The following is an 18,655-nucleotide window of genomic DNA, read 5'->3' on the forward strand; positions in this document are numbered from 1 at the left end:
CAGGCTGGGGAGAAGAGACCTCCCCCCCCGCCCCCACAGGCTGGCAGGGCACAGCAAGAAAGAGGCCACGTTTTCTTTTATTGTAAGACACACTGACACACGCAGGGCCAGCAGCCTGGGAGCAGCATGGGCTGGCAGGCCAATGGCACTTCTGTAATGGGAGCAGCCAGGGCCATGGACAGGCACAGACCTTCTGTCAGAAGAGGCGCTTCTCATATCTAAACAGACAGGAATATTAGCCCAGGGACACTGCTGCACCACTCCCTCCCTCCTCCCCTGGGACCCAACACCCCTCCAAGCTGTGCAGCTGTCCAGCACGCCCCACCCCAGGGAGGGCTCAGGGTTGCCACCTATCATCTGGTCTCACTGCCGAGCTGATGGGGAGGTGCACTTCACCCCCAGCCTGGTGCCGCTATGGGCAGGGGGCTGGTTGTGTTCTCCCTCAGGCAGCCTGCACCCTGAGCAGGTGCCACCCCGCCCCAGCAGAATGAAGACAGCACAGGAGGTGATGTCCCCTAACAAGTGCCTGTTTGCAGGGCCAGACTCCAGAGGGAACGGGCTGGGGCAGCCCCTGGTCTGCAGAGCTGCTTGGTGCCTGTGCTATTGGGGAACAGCAGGACTCCAGTGCAACTACCGGGGTGCAGCTGGTCCCACTGCATGCATTTACAGGCAGGCACTAGCAAAGGCACTTACGAATGGAGGCCATGTACACCCCCCTCCACTTGCGCAGAGGTCGTCCTCTTTTCAAACTTCAGCTCTCCAGAGTACATCATGGCTCTGTGAGGGAAAGCACAGCGCGGCTCACTGCTCCTGCAGGGGTATGCACAGCCGCACACAGCATCCCCATCAGGGCTACCGCTCAGCTGGGGCAGGGAGCAGTGCGCTCCATGGGCTGTCTTACCTGACCTGGGTGAGGCTCTTGGCACCAATATCCTGACAGGAGTGCTGGATCCCAGCGATCAGGTATGGGATGAACTTGTGGATGGACCCTTTGTCCTGCACGGCCCCAGAGACCCCCTGGGCCACTTTAATTTTATCTGTTTCACTATGGAGGGGTGAAAACAAATGGTGGGTGAAGGGCCCAGAACCCAGAAGGCTAATGCCCTGCAGCCCCCCATCCAGCTCCTGCCTACCTGAAGTATCGACTCTGGCTGCCCAAGTTCTTGTCCATGGCATCCAGGGAGCCCATCCCCCGGTATTTCTTCAGCCTGATCCCATCGGAGAAGAAGTACTCGCCAGGGGCTTCCGTGGTGGCCGCCAGGAGCGAGCCCATCATCACTAATCACAAGACGAGCAACAGCTGTGAGCCTGCCTGGGCACAGGGCACTGCTCAGGGCACACACATGGTGGCCCTGGGCAGAGAAGTGCTCCAGCAGAGGCCACTAGTGGGTATTGCTGGGTGGGGCTTTAAGCCATGCTCCACCCTGTCAGCCAGACCTCCCACCCTGCTGCTTTCCCTCCCCCTCAGCCCCCTCCACTTGCAGCTGGGTCGTGCCTAGACCCTCAACCCTCCCCCTCCCCCCCAATACCTCAGCTCAGGCTGGGGTGCATGAGGACTGGTGGTTGTCACTTGGGGACCACACCAGCCAGGGGGAGTTTTTTGCTTCTCCTGTAAGGGTTCCCCGACCTGCTGAGGCTTACTGGTTATGGTTAGCCCACAAGTGCTGGAGCAGCCTCCTTCTGCGCTGGGCAAGGGGAGGAGGCCCCTCCAGCCAGGCCAGTGCACCTGGGCTGCTCCATCTGCATTGGAGCACCCCCACCTGCAGCAGTGCCACAGGCAGGCCTGAGCAGCCCCTGGCCCCTTTGATCTGTTAAACCCAGCATTTAACTGGTTACTAAACAGGCTCTTACCCGCTAGCACCAGTGGATGACGCCTGGCAGTCCGCCCTGCCAGGGCACGAGAGCCATCACTGTCTGTGCTCAATGCCCAGCCCAGCCAGCAGACACTAGTGTCTCCCACTCCTGGCCTGGCACTGCTGTGACAAGCCCCAGGGGCTTGCTGGCCGAGTCTGCAGTTGAACAGGTTGCTCCTTGGGCTGCCGTTCCAAGGGCAAAAGCCCCTCTCACCTGTGGAAGCGCCGAGAGCCAGGGCCTTGGCAATGTGCCCCACTGTCTGGATGCCTCCATCTGCGATCACCGGCACCCCAAACCTCCTGGCGTACTCAGACACTTTGTAGACGGCCGTGGCCTGGGGCCTGCCGCAGGCCAGGACTAGAGCCCAGAAGAGAGAGTGAATGGTCAAGCACCGGGCAGTCTCCCTGGGCTATAGGCCCTTCAGCTTTCAGGCCCAGTCTGCTGTTCCCGCCATCAGCCACACACGACCCAAGTCCCAGAAGGCAGGTGAGTGGTGCTGTGACATGGCTCAGAGGGGAGCCCCGTTCATCTGCAGCTTCCCACAGAACAAGCGCTCCTGGGGCACCTCATGTGTTAGTTCCTGTGCGCCGCTGGGGGATTGCCCACAAACTCAGGGCCTAGGAAGCGTTAGTCTCTAAGGGGCCACTATACCACTTGCGATCTGAGGGGCTGTGCAGTAACTGCAGCCCAAGGCCATGGAGCTTTGGCACTGCTTACAGGATGAGCCCAGAGACGTGGTGCCATCACAGACCACAGCTGGCTAGTCCTTAAAGGCACTGGTTCACCCCCCTTGTGTCCAGCCAGAGGTTAGGGAGACAGATGGAAGCAGGACCAGAGCCAAGAAACCCAAGCTCCTGCACTGCCACACACCCCCAGGAGGGCCTGGCCCTAACCTGCTGGTGGGAAGGGGCAGCTGACCAAGGAGAGGGTTTCCCTTTACAAGCAACAGAAAAGGACCCAGGCACCAGAGATTGATGTGCTGGGAACAGATGTTCACCTCGCTGCAGGGCCTTCAGCGGTAGCAAACACAGCTTGTACAAAGAAACCCCTGGAGAGTACCTGGGGACACCTCACCAGCCAAGTGCATGCAGCAACCTCGGATTCCCCCAGCCATACACTGCCAGGACACCTTTCCTCCAATCACAGGGACCAGACAAGGAAACCAACATGCAGGATTAGTCGCTCTGGGTGCCAAGCTCATGTCTGCTGCTGGGCCCACCAGGGAGGAAACAGCACCAGGCAAGCAGAGGCACCTTGCCAGACGCTAGCATCTTTGCACCAGTGGTTCCCAACCTTCTCCAGACTGGGACCCATTTTAACAATTCAGGAAGACTTGGTGACCCACAGCAATTCAAAAACAGGGTCAGGGGAACAGAGCCATAAGGAGCTAATTTTGCGACTGAGGCAAGACTGAGGCTAGGAGAGTCACACTCACAGGCTGAAGGGGGCTAAAGGTGTCTCACTCAGGAGCTAGGGGAGTCACAGGGACCCTCACAGCTAGAAACCAGCTGGCACATAGAGCACCAGCTGTGGAACCCCCATCTCCTGCAGAAGCTGGATGCAAGGAAGCTGATCAGCCCTCCCTCCCAACCTGGGACTCAGGCCCTCCTTACCTGAGCTGGGCCCTGCTCCTCAGGTATGCATTGCTCTGCCCTGCAGCTGAAATGGTTCTCACTGTAATTGATTGGCTCAACTGCCTGATGAAGTGGGTCTGTCCCATGCAAGCTCATCACTGAATAGATCATTCTGTTAGTCGTTGAAGTACTACATTTCTGCTGCTTTGTTTTGCCTGATGGCTGTTAATCCAATTAAGAAGTTGAGAACCACTTCAGAAGCGTGAACGGCTTCTTAATGGCTACCTGTGGAGCTGCCCTGCCCACCTGAGAGCATTTGAAATGTAATCACAATGCCTGTTTGGGTTCCACCCATAGGTGGGGAAACTACATCTAGTGCTTTGTACCAGCCACTCAAGCATGGGAGAACTCCAGGAAGTGATGGTGCCATTCAATATTAACAGGCCCCTCGCCAGCTATGAAGCAGCGTCATTAGCAGCAACCTGAATGGGGTTAGTGTCAGAGATGGTCTTGCTTGGTTCTGCCGTGCTGAGGTCAGACTGCTGTATGGGCAGCCTCTGCTCGGTGTAACAGCCCCTGATCTCAAAGAACCCCAGCCTCTTGCAGCCCACAGGGCCACTGTTCTCTGCCCACAGCAGACCAAGTGACTACTTTGACAGCTACAGAGACCAGCCCTTCAGAATCCCCCTCCTCACATGGGGGACTCTTATGTGACTGAATTTGGCTGTCCCAGCTCCCTGCCCCAAGACAAGAAGCACAGACTTCCAAAGCAGGGTTCAACATGTACAAACTCCCCTGGTGAGGGGCAACCCTAGGAAAGGCCTGTCATGCTAGTGGTACATTCTAGGGTCCAAAGCAGAAGCCTCTTCCCCTTTGGATGGGTTCAGATAGCAAAACAGGCAAATGCCACGATCAATCTGCCTCTTATGGGATCCTGTAACATCACGAAAAGCAGCACTTGGGAGATGAGATGAAGGGGGTGGCAAGCCCTTCCCCACACATACCAAGGAGAACTTCTAGGACACACCTGCCAGGTTAACCACAAGTGAAAGGCCCTGTTAGCTCAGCTTCACCTTGCGTGAAGGGATGTTAACAGGTAACCTCTCACCAGCTCTGCCTAGGCACCAACTCCAGCATTCAAGCACCTGCTGTGCCTTGCAGCTGGAGGCTGAGCGGGGCCACTGAGGAAGAGCAATCAGGGCAGCGTGACAAATGCTGGCGCCTGCAGCTACCTTGATTAGGACAATTCAGAACCCTGCTTTAGAAATCCCAAACTTGGCAGCAGCATTTGGGTCAACGACCAGTATCCAAAGCCACAAAACCCCAAGTGCATCTACAAGTCCATTCTTCTCAAACAAGCAGAGGGGCCATGTGCAGCCAATCAAGGTCCTGCTGCAAGACAGAGTTAGGTTTAGAACAGGGCAAGTGACTTACTATAGGTGCCCATGACAGAAGAGGGGCACTTGGGGCTGTGGGACTTTAGTTCTGGAGGGATCTGTGGAGCAGCTAAACAGAACAGAACAAACACTATTTAGAAACAAACAGCAGCAGGATGAGGGGCATCCCCAGCGGAGGCACTACTGGGCGGAGCCTGGGATAACTGCCCAGCTGGAGCTCACCCCTCAGGATCCTCCTTAGGCCAGCCCACGAGGAGGCCACAGCTGGGGTGCACCTCCTGGCACTCAGTGTGCTCTCCCTAGGCCAACCACCTGTCAGGAAGTCATCCAGCGGATGCTGCCTCCCTGGCACTGAGTTAACAGGCTTGGGGAGCATAGGCTGGACAGAGCTCTGGCCATGAAACCCCAGGCACGGAGAAGCCCACTAGGCCTGCCTCTGCCGCCCCTCAAGCCCACTGCAGCCAGGAGAGGCACAGAGCTCCCAGGAGACACTGCAGCCTTGGAACTGGCCATCCGTTTCCCCAGGGGTCCGTGGATGAGCGCTAAGGTGCGAATAAAGAGAAGCAGGAAAGCAATGAGTGTGCTCGCAGCAGAGCCTGAATCTGGCCCAGCCCAAGAATCGCTGCTGCTACTGCAGGGGTTTGGGTGGGGTGAGAGGGCAGTGCTTGAACAGACCATTCTCACAACAGTTTCTCCATCGGGGACAGACTCCCAAGAGCAGGGGTTCCCTTGGCAGGCAGAGCAAGAACCCAGACCCAGCAGCACCCAGGATCTGCAGCAGACCTGCAAGCGCATGGCAGAGGGCAGTTTGACCAGTCAGCCGCTTCCTGTGGGCCCATTACAACCATGATGGGCTCTGTAGCCAGACTGCGGCAGCGATGGCCCCTCTACCAGCCACACCCCTCCTGCTGCTTGTTTCGCTTGAAGTCCTTTGAACTCAGATGTCCAGTGGCAGCTTCAGAGCCGAGCTCCACGCCAGGGCAGGCCCACCGTGCTGAGCTTGGTAGCTAGGCAAGGAGCTGCCTGCAGCCCCTCCTCTTCAGCTGGCCCCCGCCCAAAGCACCAGCACTTCCATTGAACACCAGGCCCCTACCGCCAGCTGCCACAGGGCCTGGCCATTTTGTCCCCTCCCTGCTGCCGTCCTACCCCCACTGCTCCCATGCAAGCCCAACGCCCTCTCCTGTCTCTGCTCCCACAGGCTGCAGTCAGGTGGGGCACTTCTCTGCTCCCATGCCTAGCCATGGAGTTCCACACCATAGTAGAGCTGGACCAGGAGCCATTCCTCACCCCTGCTCTACCCCAAACTTACTGCACCCTGGGAGGTGCCTTTTCTGCTGATGTGAACCCCCAGGGTTTAATCCTGCCTACCCAGCCAAGGAGGAGGTGCCGATGAAAAAGCCCTGGCAGGAAGGAAACACGCCTATGCAGGTGTAGAGGCCCATCCCAGTGGCAGTCTCCATTCCCTCCAACGGACCAACACAGGAACAGCCCCTGGACTCGAGGACCGGCTCCAGACTCACTGCAAGCTGCAGTGTGAGCCGGCGGATGAGGCACCATTTGCCTTCCTTGCTACCAAGACAGTAGTGAACATTTCCCTCACCTTCCTGTGTGATGCAGATGGAGCCACTGCCCATGCCGACCCTTAGAGCATCAACCCCTGCGTCAATCAGGTTCTTCGCCTGGGCAGCCGTCACCACTGGAACAAAGAGAAAGGCTTTGAGCTTTGCAGCCCTAGGTGCTCTAGGGACCGAGCACTCCCTTGGGAAGCCGGCCAGTCACCTGTGTACTTGCTCTCACTCCCCTGCACAAAGCCCTGTTAATCACAGCAGCAGAGGGCTGGCTTTGGGACAACCACTGCTCCTGTGAGCACACCACTCATAGGCACACTGATATGGTATGAGACTGCTCCAGGAACAGACCCTGCCAGCGTGGTGTGCAGGGCCCCAAGCAGCTTCACACTTACACAGCTGCCATATGGGGATGGGAGGGAGCAGCCGATGCCAGGGTGGGGAGAGGGGAAAGGTCCTTCCCAACCAGGTCATGTCAGACTGCTAGTCTGGCTGCCTTTCCACTGCCCCACTTCTCCACAGCTCCTTTCACTGGGATGATTCTGGCTGCTGAATCCACAACAGTTCTCAATGTTAAAACTGCGTTCCCCACCCCACCCTCTAAAGCATGGGAATTCAGGGCTGCACCTAGATGAGGGAGGTCATTCGAATGCAGTGGACAGTGGTGAAGGAAGCATGAGATGGGGTGTAGGGCCATGCAGGGGACAGAAGGAGTGGCAGTATGGTGCGTTACAGACAGTTGGTAACAGACACAAATGTGAGGAAAAGATAGCCCTGCTCGTTTTCTGCACCTTATGGGCGTCCTCCAGGAGCCACACACCTGAAGTACTAGAAGGGATTCATGGGCCTGACCAAGCAGAGAAGCGGGTCAATGCTGGGAACAAGAATTAGCCGTCGGGGCCCGTGCACACTGCATTTCCCCTCAGTGAGCCATCTGCCGCACACTATGCGCTGGGGCTGCACCATAGTCACTACATCAATACACAGGTCACACTCCCACTGGAAAGCTGACAGTGATGCTCATTGAAATTATGTTAACATGTCTTCACTACCAATGAATAAGCAGTCAAAATCTAGACCCCACAATAGCGGGCAGCAGATTACCATTGCCTCCAATGACCTGTAGACTGTGGTATTTCTCCTTGATGTACTTGATCATGTTGATCTGGAAAATGGAATTGCCCTGAGAGGAATCCTAGAAGAGACCAAAACACAACATCAACCGAAGTAGCTAGAGAGGATTTTAAATCCAGCCCTTGTGGAGCCACTGAGCAACTTCAGCACATTGCAATCAAGGTAAAGGGAGTTAGAACTCAAGTTACCTAGGCAGTGAGGATACACTCTGAAATCAGTCACCTTTTGCCCAGGGCCCCAGCAGGAGCAGCCCCCATGCACAGAGGCTCCAAGCTAAGCTAGACTCCTTGGTTAGAATGGGAGGTAGAAGATACTTCTGACTAACCCAACTAACTAGCAGTGTTCTCTGCTAGAACACAGAGGTACAGCCACGCTATAGGAAAACCTCCACTTCCTTTCTAGACAGGTGAGATGCTAGCCGATTAACACATGACCACTGCAGTCACCACTGTTAAAAAACATTTGCAACAACTGTCATACACAGCTGGTCAAGGTGTCTCTGGAAAAGTCATGATTTGCTGAAGAGGATTATGCTGCTATTTCTATGCACAAATCATTTTTGTAGTTGAAGTATTGGCTCTACACTGCTATTTCAAATATTTGCTCTTGGGGTAATGACCACAAGGTTGTTAGCCAGCACATTTTGGAGGGACTATTCAAACTAAGTGGCTCATGAAGGGACATGTAAATCAGTGGACATGGGGAGATGCCCATCTAAACTGAATGGACTTTCCTGTAGAGTTTCCATGTGAAATATAGATAATGGCCACTACTCTGACTAAGCAAAATCAGGCATGGACATGTCACTTACCCACATGACTCCAAACTCCCTCTTTACCTATGATTTGCCTCCCACAGCACAGAGCATTTTGTTGGAAACACTGGGTTTCCCTCCACAGGGCAGAAAGTCTGGGAGCATCTGGATTTTGCCCTTTTCCCACCCCAGCCTCTGAACTCATGTTAACAGGTGCATTCTAACAAAGGAACTGAGGTTCTGCCAGTGATTTGGAGGGAACCAGAGACTTATCAAGCCAGCAGTCTATTGTATTGCTGCTACAAGCTTGACACAAGAACTTTGCATTCGCTGTATCTGACTCCTTTTAACCAAATGCAACTCTCACCTTTTCATTTATAAATAAACCTTTAGGTTTAGATGCTGAAGGATTGGCAACAGGTGATCTTGGGGGTAAGAGCTGAATAATATGTTTGACATGGATGTGTGGCTGATCCTGTGGGATTAGAAGAACCTTTTATTTGATTACATTGGTTTTGAATAACTGCTCATCATTAATGTCAGTGCTTTTGGTGGGGATACAAGCACCGGAGTGCCCATGAAACCGGTTAGATGGTGTGGTGAAACTGAAGTTTGCTTTTGTTGCTGGGAGAATAACCTCCGGCTTTGGGAACTGTCTGCCCTGTTTCTCAGCGCTTTGTCCGGAATTTGGTATTCTCAGTTGCGACTCGTGAAGACATGCTTATAGTGGGCTCCCGTGCTGACCTATCCACAGCAAGGTACATACAACTGCTGTGCCCAAAGGATCAGCAAAGTGGGGCTGACGCAACAGACTTGAGTTCACTGTTGTCCCCTAGATGTGATTTAAGTATTAGGTAATTAACGGGCACAGCACTGAGCCATTTCACAAAAGGAGTCCCACATATGCCTGTACATTAGTCTTATGGGCAGTTGCAGACACCAAGAAAGCGGAGTACCTTTGTAATGACAGCCTGCTGGCCTGACACTCAACACAGCAAGCTGCACAAGCCGCTGGCAGACCAGTATCTCTATCAGGTAGCAACATCCGCCCCACCATGCAGACTAGAGTTGACCCCTGCCCCAGTCCTGCAGGTCTGAGCTAGACATACCAGGAGACCAGTCACACAGTCCCTGACGAAGCTGTGCCAAGAAGAGGGATGCTAATCAGTACTTCTCAGGGTGTGTTGAATACATTCAGCTAAATCAAAAGTCAGGCCCTGGAGCTCACCAGCACAATGACATCCACCCCAGCCTGCACTAGAAGATCCAGACGGTATTTGTCATCTTCGTGGGTCCCAATAGCAGCCCCACAGAGCAGCTGCTTCTTAGCATCTTTGGATGCCAGTGGGTAATCCCTGTTCTTCTTCAGATCTGTGCGGGCAATTATAGCCACCAGCTCATCCTTCTCATTAACAATGGGCAGCTTGCCTTGAAACAAACAAACACACACATTGTCATTGCAGAGTCCCCCACGCAACAGGCAACCCTCGGATGGGCCCTCAGGGCAGGAGCTCCCAGTGGAAGGATCCCTGTTCACACGGCAGCCGGAGCAGGACTTGCTTCTGAAACCCCACAGACTCCCCAGTTCCCAGGGCAGCTGACAGACTGAAGTCAGGACGACTGGGGAAGGACTCCGTAATACAGGCCTGGTCATGCTGCACAGCCTTTCGTTCAAAAAGGGCCTGGTACTTGAGCCGCTCCAGACCCCCTGAAACCAGACACTAGGAACTGGCTACAAAGCTAAAAGCCTGCGGCCGAGTGCACTTACAGCTTTTCAGCACAGACTGCCAGGAAACCGCTGAAGGGTTTAATCTTTTGTCAGGTTTCATGCTCATCTGGGGTTCCAGCCATGCCCGTGCTTGCCACCCCTTTTCCCCGGGAGACCTGAAAGGACACCTGGCAGCAGTCCTTTCTTGTACAGAAAACACTTTTGTTGAGAAAGAAGTGGAGTATGTGGAGAGAGCAGAAGAGTATCACATGCCTGCGTGTGCATGGGCTCACACTCTCGCACCTTTTCCTTACCCTGCTCTGTGCCGTACACCACGCACCCACCCAACACAGCTATTCCCATGTTACCTTTTTTGCTTCTCTGCAGAATTTCGTTTGCTTCCTTTAATGTTACCCCTGCAGGGGCTACCACAAGGTCTTCCCGCTTTGTCATAATCTGATAGACAAGAGGGGCAAAGAGTGATGGTCACACATGAGTAAGAGGGCCTTCCCACTTCACCCAGAACAGGAAACCCAACCAGCTACCCAGCAAAGATGCATCAGTGGCCACTTGCTAGGAGCCAGAGGATCCCAACTCAGCTCTATACAGGGAATGGACAAGGGAGCCCACAACAGAGCAGAACGACCCATGGAAGTGCGTCCTCCTCCTGCAGAGCAGCCAGACATGTACAGACCATGCCAACCCACATGGACACTGGGCAGTGTCATCTCCATACTGCAGGTGGGCCCAGCAAGCTCTCAACAGATGGACAAACCTCATCACCTCTAACTGGGATGTTAGTGGCAGACTCCCTTAAGCCCCCAGCTACACAATGCAGACCAAAGCACTCTGAACAGGTTAGGGACCCAATGTCAGCACTCGTTTGCCTGATGTAAATGCACCCTCTTCCTGACCAACTCCCCCAGCCACTGGGCATGTTTTCAGCCTGCACTCCCAGGCATGATGGCTTTAGGGGCTCCAGTAGTGCCCAATGCCACAGGGTAAGGGGAGGGGCGGGAGAGAGTTCTCATCTAAATTAACATAAAGCCTGTGTCCACTTGGATAAGCCAGCACCAGCACGCGTCTACACAGGCCTCATAAGATACATATGCAAGACTGCCAACTCTCATCTCACCAAGTTCAGGGGAGAAACAGCTCCAGTGTAGGGCGCAGGGGCTGGTTTGTTTGGTCCCTTACTACTGAGAAGGAAATTCCAGAGACAGGAGGACAGTGATACTCAGCCTCAGTTCTGTGGACTGCCTATGACAGTAACGAGCAGGGCATTACAGCGGGGTCATGCATGGGACGAGGGCTGCACACAGCCAAAACACTCGGGAAATAAACTCCTGCTTAGTATCGCCCAGACAGGAATGGAAGTTCAAACAAGAACAGGAAAAGGGTTCCCAGTTCTGCAGCGCAGATGCTAAGCAACGTACGTAGACATGGTGGGAAGTGAATGACAGAATACTGGTCTTGCTGGAGCACTGGGGGGAAGCCTCTTGATGCAGTCTTGAAACGAGCTGGCAGTGTTAATTTGGCAAGTAACAGGAGCCTGAAAATGGCCCTGGGACACGAGTGCAATGCCAAGCTGAGTCTATCTTTAGCTCATGCTGACCTCGTCAGGAAGGCAGGGCTGGCTAATAATTGCTAAAAACTACCCTATGCCGACATCTGAGGCCAGCAGAGATCTGTGAACATAGAGCTCTTGCAGCCATTGCATGGCCCCAGGAACACCAGCATTCACACAGGAAGGCTTCTGCAGCAGAACACAGGCTGATGGGAAGAGAAAAGTTTCCTGGGAAAAGGAAAGCTCAAGACGGAACAAAGGCTAAGTAGGACTACCGGGCAAGAGCTCCTCTACACACCCCACGTTCCAGCCAAAGGGACTACACCGGGCGCCTGACGGCACTAGGCAGTAAGTGGGAGCATGGAGGCTCTGGCCTGTACACCACTCTTCCAATGGCCAGGTCACTACAGAAGAGAAATGACGCCTATAACCAATGGCTAAAGTCTGCCCAGGCAATGGAATCTTCCTAAAAGTCTGTGGCTCCCCACAGCTGCCCAGCCCACTCTTACTGAAATCCAGAAATCCAGAACATCTTTGGTGGCATTCTCTGAAATGCTTCCAGTTCCACGCGCAGGGCCAGATAGACAGGCAGAACTTCAGAGTCTCAATGCGTGGATGAGACGATGGTGTAGGGAAGAGGGGTTTAGATTTATTAGGAACTGGGGACACTTTTGGGGTAGGGGGAGCCTATACAGGAAGGATGGGCTCCACCTAAATCAAGGTGGATCCAGACTGCTGGCATTAAACATTAAAAAGGACATAGAGCAGTTTTTAAACTAAGAGGTGGGGGAAAGCCGATTGGTGCGGGGGAGCACCTGGATCGGACGGAGACTTCTCTTACACGAGGCTCCATAGACAGGGATTCCCTAGAAGTTAGTCAGATAGGGAACGTGGGAAATAATATATGGGCAAGATCAGATGTGAAACAATCGTGCATAAAAAAATCCACCACGTCTGTGAAAGGCGGACATATAAATAGTGGTAGTTTTCTAACATGCTTTTACACTAATGCTAGGAGTCTGTCTAATAAGATGGGTGAACTGGAGTACCTCATATCAAAGGAGGAAGTTGACATAATAGGCATCTCAGAAACATGGTGGAATGAGGACAATCAGTGGGACACTATCATACCGGGATATAAATTATATCGGAAAGACAGAACAGGTCGTGCGGGTGGCGGAGTGGTACTATATGTGAAGGATAATATAGAATCAAATGAAGTAAAAATCCTAAAGGAATCAAAATGTTCCATAGAATCATTATGGATAACAATTCATTCCTCTAATATGAATATGGCATTAGGAATATATTACCGACCACCTAACCAGGACAGTGATAGTGATGCTGAAATGATGAGGGAGATTAGAGAGGCTATCAAAATAAAAAACACAGTAATAATAGGAGATTTCAATTATCCCCATATTGATTGGGTGCATGTCACCTCAGGACGGGATTCAGAGATTAAATTTCTTGATGCCTTAAATGACTGCTTCTTGGAGCAGCTAGTACAGGAACCCACAAGGGGAGAGTCGATTCTCGATCTAGTCTTGACTGGAACGCAGGATCTGGTCCAAGAGGTAACTGTTACTGGACCGCTTGGAAATAGTGACCACAATATAATAACTTTTAATATTCCTGTGTTGGGAAGAACACCGCAGCGGTCAAACACTCTGGCATTTAATTTCAAAAAGGGGAATTACACTAAAATGAGGAAGCTAGTTAAACAGAAACTAAAAGGTAGAGTAATTAAACTAAAATCCCTGGAAGCTGCATGGAAACTGTTTAAAGACACCATACTAGAGGCCCAACTTAAATGTATACCCCAAATAAAAAAACACAGTAAGAGACCTAACAAAGAACCACCATGGCTAAACAGCCATGTTAAAAAGGCAGTGAGAGAGAAAAGGGCAGCTTTTAAAAAGTGGAAGTCAAATCCTAGTGAGGAAAATAGAAAGGAACATAAACACTCCCAAATTAACTGTCATAATGTAGTAAGAAAAGCCAAAAAAGAGTTTGAGGAACAGCTAGCCAAAAATTCAAAAAACAATAGTAAAATGTTTTTTAAATACATTAGAAGCAGGAAGCCTGCTAAAAAAGCAGTGGGGCCCTTGGATGATAAAGATATAAAAGGAGCGATCAAGGAAGACAGTGCCATTGCGGAGCGATTAAATGATTTCTTTGCTTCAGTCTTCACGGCTGAAGATGTTACAGAGGTTCCTAAATCTGAGCCAGCCTTTTTAGGCGACAAATCTGAGGAACTCACTCAGATTGAAGTGACATTAGAGGAGGTTTTGGAATTAATTGATAAGCTGAATAGTAACAAGTCCCCAGGACCAGATGGCATTCACCCAAGGGTTCTGAAAGAACTCAAATGTGAAATTGCGGAGTTATTAACAGTGGTTTGTAACCTATCCTTTAAATCCACTTTGGTACCAAATGACTGGAAGACGGCCAATATAACACCAATATTTAAAAAAGGCTCTAGAGGAGATCCTGGCAATTATAGACCGATAAGTTTAACATCAGTACCAGGCAAATTAGTAGAAACACTAGTAAAGAGTAAAATTGCAAGGCACATAGAAGAGCACGAATTGTTGGGCAAAAGTCAGCATGGTTTCTGCAGAGGGAAGTCGTGTCTGTCTAATCTATTAGAATTCTTTGAAGGGGTTAATAAACATGCGGACAAGGGGCACCCAGTGGACATAATATACCTAGATTTCCAGAAAGCCTTTGACACGGTCCCACACCAAAGGCTTTTATGTAAATTAGGTGGTCATGGGATAGGAGGAAAGGTCCTTTCATGGATCGGGAATTGGTTAAAAGACAGAAAACAAAGGGTGGGAATAAATGGTAAATTTTCACAATGGAGGGGGGTAACTAGTGGTGTTCCCCAGGGCTCAGTCCTGGGACCGATCCTGTTCAACTTGTTCATCAATGATCTGGAAAATGAGGTAAGCAGTGAGGTGGCAAAGTTTGCAGATGACACCAAGTTGTTCAGGACAGTCAAAACCAAAAGGGATTGTGAAGAACTACAAAAAGATCTCAGCAAACTGAGTGATTGGGCAGCAAAATGGCAAATGAAATTTAATGTGGGTAAGTGTAAGGTAATGCATGTTGGAAAAAATAACCCAAATTACACGTACTACATGATGGGGTCAAATTTAGCTACGACAGATCAGGAAAGGGATCTTGGAGTTATAGTGGATAGTTCTCTGAAGACATCCACGCAGTGTGCAGCGGCAGTTAGTAAGGCAAATAGGATGTTAGGAATTATTAAAAAAGGGATCGATAATAAGACAAAAGATATCATACTTCCCCTATATAAAACTATGGTACGCCCACATCTCGAGTACTGCGTGCAGATGTGGTCTCCTCACCTCAAAAAAGATATATTGGCATTAGAAAAGGTTCAGAAAAGGGCGACTAAGATGATTAGGGGCTTGGAAAGGGTCCCATATGGGGAGAGGCTAGAGAGACTGGGACTTTTCAGTTTGGAAAAGAGGCGATTGAGGGGCGATATGATAGAGGTATATAAAATCATGAATGGTGTGGAGAAAGTGAATATAGAAAAATTATTTACCTTTTCCCATAATACAAGAACTAGGGGACACCAAATGAAATTGATGGGTAGTGGGTTCAAAACTAATAAAAGGAAATTTTTCTTCACACAGCGCACAGTCAACCTGTGGAACTCCTTGCCCGAGGCGGCTGTGAAGGCCAGGACTCTATTAGGGTTTAAAAAAGAGCTTGATAAATTTTTGCAGGTCAGGTCCATAAATGGCTATTAGCCAGGGATAAAGTATGGTGCCCTAGCCTTCATAACAAGGGCAGGAGATGGATGGCAGGAGATAAATCACTTGTCTTCTGTTCTCCTTCTCTGGGGCGCCTGGCATTGGCCACCGTCGGCAGATGGGATGCTGGGCTTGATGGACCTTTGGTCTGACCCAGTATGGCCATTCTTATGTTCTTATGTTCTTATGTACCCAGGCCTGGTGGTGGGGTATCAGGAGGGAAAGGAAATGGGTCCAGCCCTGTCCACATAGCAAAATGGAAAAACCACTGCCTCTTGCCCCCTGCCTCGAGTACAGCGCTCAATGTCTGCTATAGGAAGCAAAAAGGATCATGGCCAAACTGTAACAACTGGTAACCCCAAGCCAGCAGTCATTGGCCACCTGACCAACAGGCAGGAGAGCAGCATGAGAATGAGGCTGCAGAACCAGTGAGCAGTTCAGCTATGCAACAAAGCCTACTTTAAGCCTGGAATAAAACAGAGCCAGGCCTCCACCCCTGTCAGGCTAGTGCAGAGACTCATGCACAGTGACCCTTTATCTCCATCACCTCCTGTAGCGCTGCCTCACATGACCCTCCCTCTCCCAGCAGGAGCACAGGGCCACGAACCTCACTGAGGGGCAAGTTGTGCTCCTCCTCTTTCAGGAAGTCAATGTCTCGGGAGGAGATGATCCCCACCAGCTTACTGCCCATCTTTCCATTGTCCGTGATGGGAATGCCACAAAATCCATGACGGGCTTTTGCTTCAAACACGTCTCTCACTCTGTCCTTGGGGCTCAGCACCACTGGGTCAGTGATAAAACCCTGTTCATATTTCTGAAACAAAGCACAGTCAGAGCACAGTAAATGACATGGGAAGATGGGGCTGTAACCTGTCAGGCATTTAGCATTCCTCACAGCACAAGAGCTGTGAGGTCTGTCACTCTCCCCAGGCTGGCAGGACATATTCCTGGAGTGCACTGCACACAGGCGGCAGGGGCCAGTGACTGCAGCAGCAAGGAAGCTGCATGAGACAAGCCAAGCGCCTGTCTGCCTATCTGTGGGGCTCTGACATGTTTCAGAACAGGCAGGTGGTTATCCCACACTCAGTAAGACTTTCATGTCCCTAGCTCAGGTGGAGCTGATGGGTCACTGCTCAAAAAGACTAGAATACAAGGGAAAACAAGTGCCTGCCACATCTCCTTTGCGAAAGCCTGTTTTATGGTTTCTCAAATGAGAGCCAGACCCTTTGGATAGCCCAGTTGCTAGAGCTCCTGGTTTCCCACTTCAGCCATACTTTACCTTAACTTTCCGTACTTCATTGGCCTGGAATTCTGGTGTGCAGTTATGATGGATGAAGCCAATCCCACCTGTGAGCTGCAAACAGAGCCAGCAGTAAGCTATGACAACAATAGGGACCCCTCACCTTTATTTGGCGACTTCAACAACCAGGTACAGACAGACAGTCTACTACTGCAGGAGCAAACTACACAGCTAATGTGGAGCTCAGGTACACTGAGGGCAGGGTCTGTTCTAAGCAGTATACATGCCAGACTTTTCTTACCCAAAGATACAATTTCCCTCCCACCCCTGTGGCTGCCAAGGAGATTCCAGTCTAGGGAATGTAGTTAGGCCTGAAACATGCTCCAATTTTAAGATGATTTAATAAACTGACAGAATTAAGAGTAGGAAGAGGCTATCCTGGCACACTGACAAAGCACTGATATGAGGCAGAGAAATTAGATCCAACCCGCTACCAGCAAGACCAGCTTAAGGGAATCTTGAAAAACAGCAACTGGTAATAGCAATTAGTGACAGCTGCTTTAACACTGAAGCCGACTAGCTCAAGCCATCCATTTTAAATGGAAAGAAAGCTTAACACAGATGATGTCATCATTCGGAGGAACCCGCATTAAAAAGTTATTCTTCAGTTGATAGGCTTCTGTCTCCCACCTTCTAATGTTTTGTTCCACAGACACTCACCGCCATTGCAATGGCCATGCTGGCCTCGGTCACTGTGTCCATAGGAGAGGAAACCAAGGGCGTCTTTAGGGTTATCTGTTTGGTCAAAGCAGAAGTCAGGTCCTAAAAGAAAAGGTTGGTTGTGGTGAAATCCAAGTTCATCCCAAACCAAGTCTACCTGGGCCTGTGAGCCCAGGATTTCTGCATCATATGCCACACACCAGTACTTTATAAAAAAGTGCTTTCATTAGTTCCCATAATATCCCAGCACCCTCTCCAAGAATCCAGCACCCCAGGCAGCCAGGAGACAGCAAAAACAAAGCTAGTTCTTGTCCTCTGCAGCCACCCCTTGAGCAACAACACACAAAGAATGGGGGTCAGGGATGCCAGCTTGTCGTCATTAGCACCAAATAAGTCCAATTTCACTTGCAGACTCACCACTTGGTCTGCTGTGAAGTCAATGTAGCCAGGAAGAATAAGGAAGTCACTAGAAGAGGGGACAGAAAGAGAACATGGAATCAACCCCATTTCGGTGGAACTGCCCCCAGACACCTCGGGCAGCTAGAAACCAGCCCCCTCTCAGGGGCAGCCATTGGGCTCCAGGCACCGAGTCTCGGAAGCGCTCAGCTCCTAACCAGCAACCCTGTGGAACGCCGCTATCCCCAGCCAGGCCGGCCGCTCGCTTTGGCCAGGCAAGCACACCCGCAGGGGCCGTGGAGCGGTGGGACAAGGGCTCTCCGCAGGGAGCACGGGCGATGCCACCCAGCGGGCCCTTCTGCGGCCACCCACGGCCCTGCAGCCCGAACCACAGGCAGGCGACGCGACCCACCTGGGCACCTCAGAGTGCGGTGCCAGGACCCCCGCAAATGGTTCCAACCCGCCCCGCTCCCCTGTCACCAGGGAGAGGGTCTTCGTCCCGTCCCACCCCGCCAGACCCCCCTGGCCTGTGTCTGGCCCAGCTCCCCTGTCACCAGGGACAGGGTCTTCATCCCCCTTGCACCGCCCCGCCCGACCCCCGCCCCATGTCCGGCCCAGCTCCCCTGTCACCAGGGACAGGGTCTTCATCCCGCCCCGCCCCCGGCCCGGCTCCCCTGTCACCAGGGACAGGGTCTTCGTCCCCCTTGCGCCGCCCCGCCAGACCCGCCCCCGGCCCGGCCCGGCCCGGCCCGCACTTGTAGGTGAGCCCGTCCCCGCAGTTGAGGAGCTGCTGCGCCGTGAGCCCGTCGTCGGGCACGTAGCCGGTGCCGCCGCTGATGAGGTAATCGGCCATAGCAGCTCCCGCGCGAACGGCTGCGCCGCGTGCCCCGAAAGAGCCGCGCCGGCCGCGCGCCCCGCAGATAAACCCGCGCCAGGCCAGGCCCCGCCCCCT

The 18,655-nt window shown here is 52.2% G+C and overlaps 1 protein-coding gene across 2 annotated transcripts; it reads right to left on the reverse strand.

The window, feature by feature from the left end:
* Window positions 1–59: 59 nt before the first annotated feature.
* IMPDH2 (inosine monophosphate dehydrogenase 2) lies at window positions 60–18,648 on the reverse strand. 2 transcript variants are annotated; one of them, XM_075005625.1, is made up of 15 exons: window positions 18,459–18,648; window positions 17,725–17,773; window positions 17,308–17,409; window positions 16,627–16,701; window positions 15,955–16,161; window positions 10,358–10,445; window positions 9,510–9,709; window positions 7,498–7,588; window positions 6,426–6,521; window positions 4,863–4,934; window positions 2,068–2,211; window positions 1,134–1,278; window positions 902–1,045; window positions 694–777; window positions 60–218 (listed from the first exon to the last, which is right to left on the reverse strand). In XM_075005625.1, exons 1-15 carry the CDS (start codon window positions 18,554–18,556, stop codon window positions 197–199), a joined length of 1,617 nt encoding a protein of 538 aa, XP_074861726.1. In that variant the 5' UTR covers window positions 18,557–18,648; the 3' UTR covers window positions 60–196. The 2 variants fall into 2 exon arrangements, with proteins under 2 accessions (XP_074861726.1, XP_074861725.1); XM_075005624.1 differs by lacking the exon at window positions 4,863–4,934 and having other exon boundaries at window positions 18,459–18,646.
* Between the last annotated feature and the right edge of the window lie 7 nt (window positions 18,649–18,655).

This window comes from Carettochelys insculpta, chromosome 11 (assembly GCF_033958435.1).
Source record: "Carettochelys insculpta isolate YL-2023 chromosome 11, ASM3395843v1, whole genome shotgun sequence".
Taxonomy (NCBI): Eukaryota; Metazoa; Chordata; order Testudines; family Carettochelyidae; genus Carettochelys; species Carettochelys insculpta.

What these genes read in the sequence shown, in the direction of transcription:
- IMPDH2 (XM_075005625.1), bottom strand. Translation starts at nt 18,556, where the DNA reads ATGGCCGATTACCTCATCAGCGGCGGCACCGGCTACGTGCCCGACGAC. An exon ending in TTCTGTCATGGGCACCTATA is followed by an intron (nt 2,212 to 4,862) that starts GTAAGTCACTTG and finishes TCTGGGCTCTAG; the next exon opens with TCCTGGCCTGCGGCAGGCCC. An exon ending in GGTGTACATGGCCTCCATTC is followed by an intron (nt 219 to 693) that starts GTAAGTGCCTTT and finishes CTGTCTGTTTAG; the next exon opens with ATATGAGAAGCGCCTCTTCT.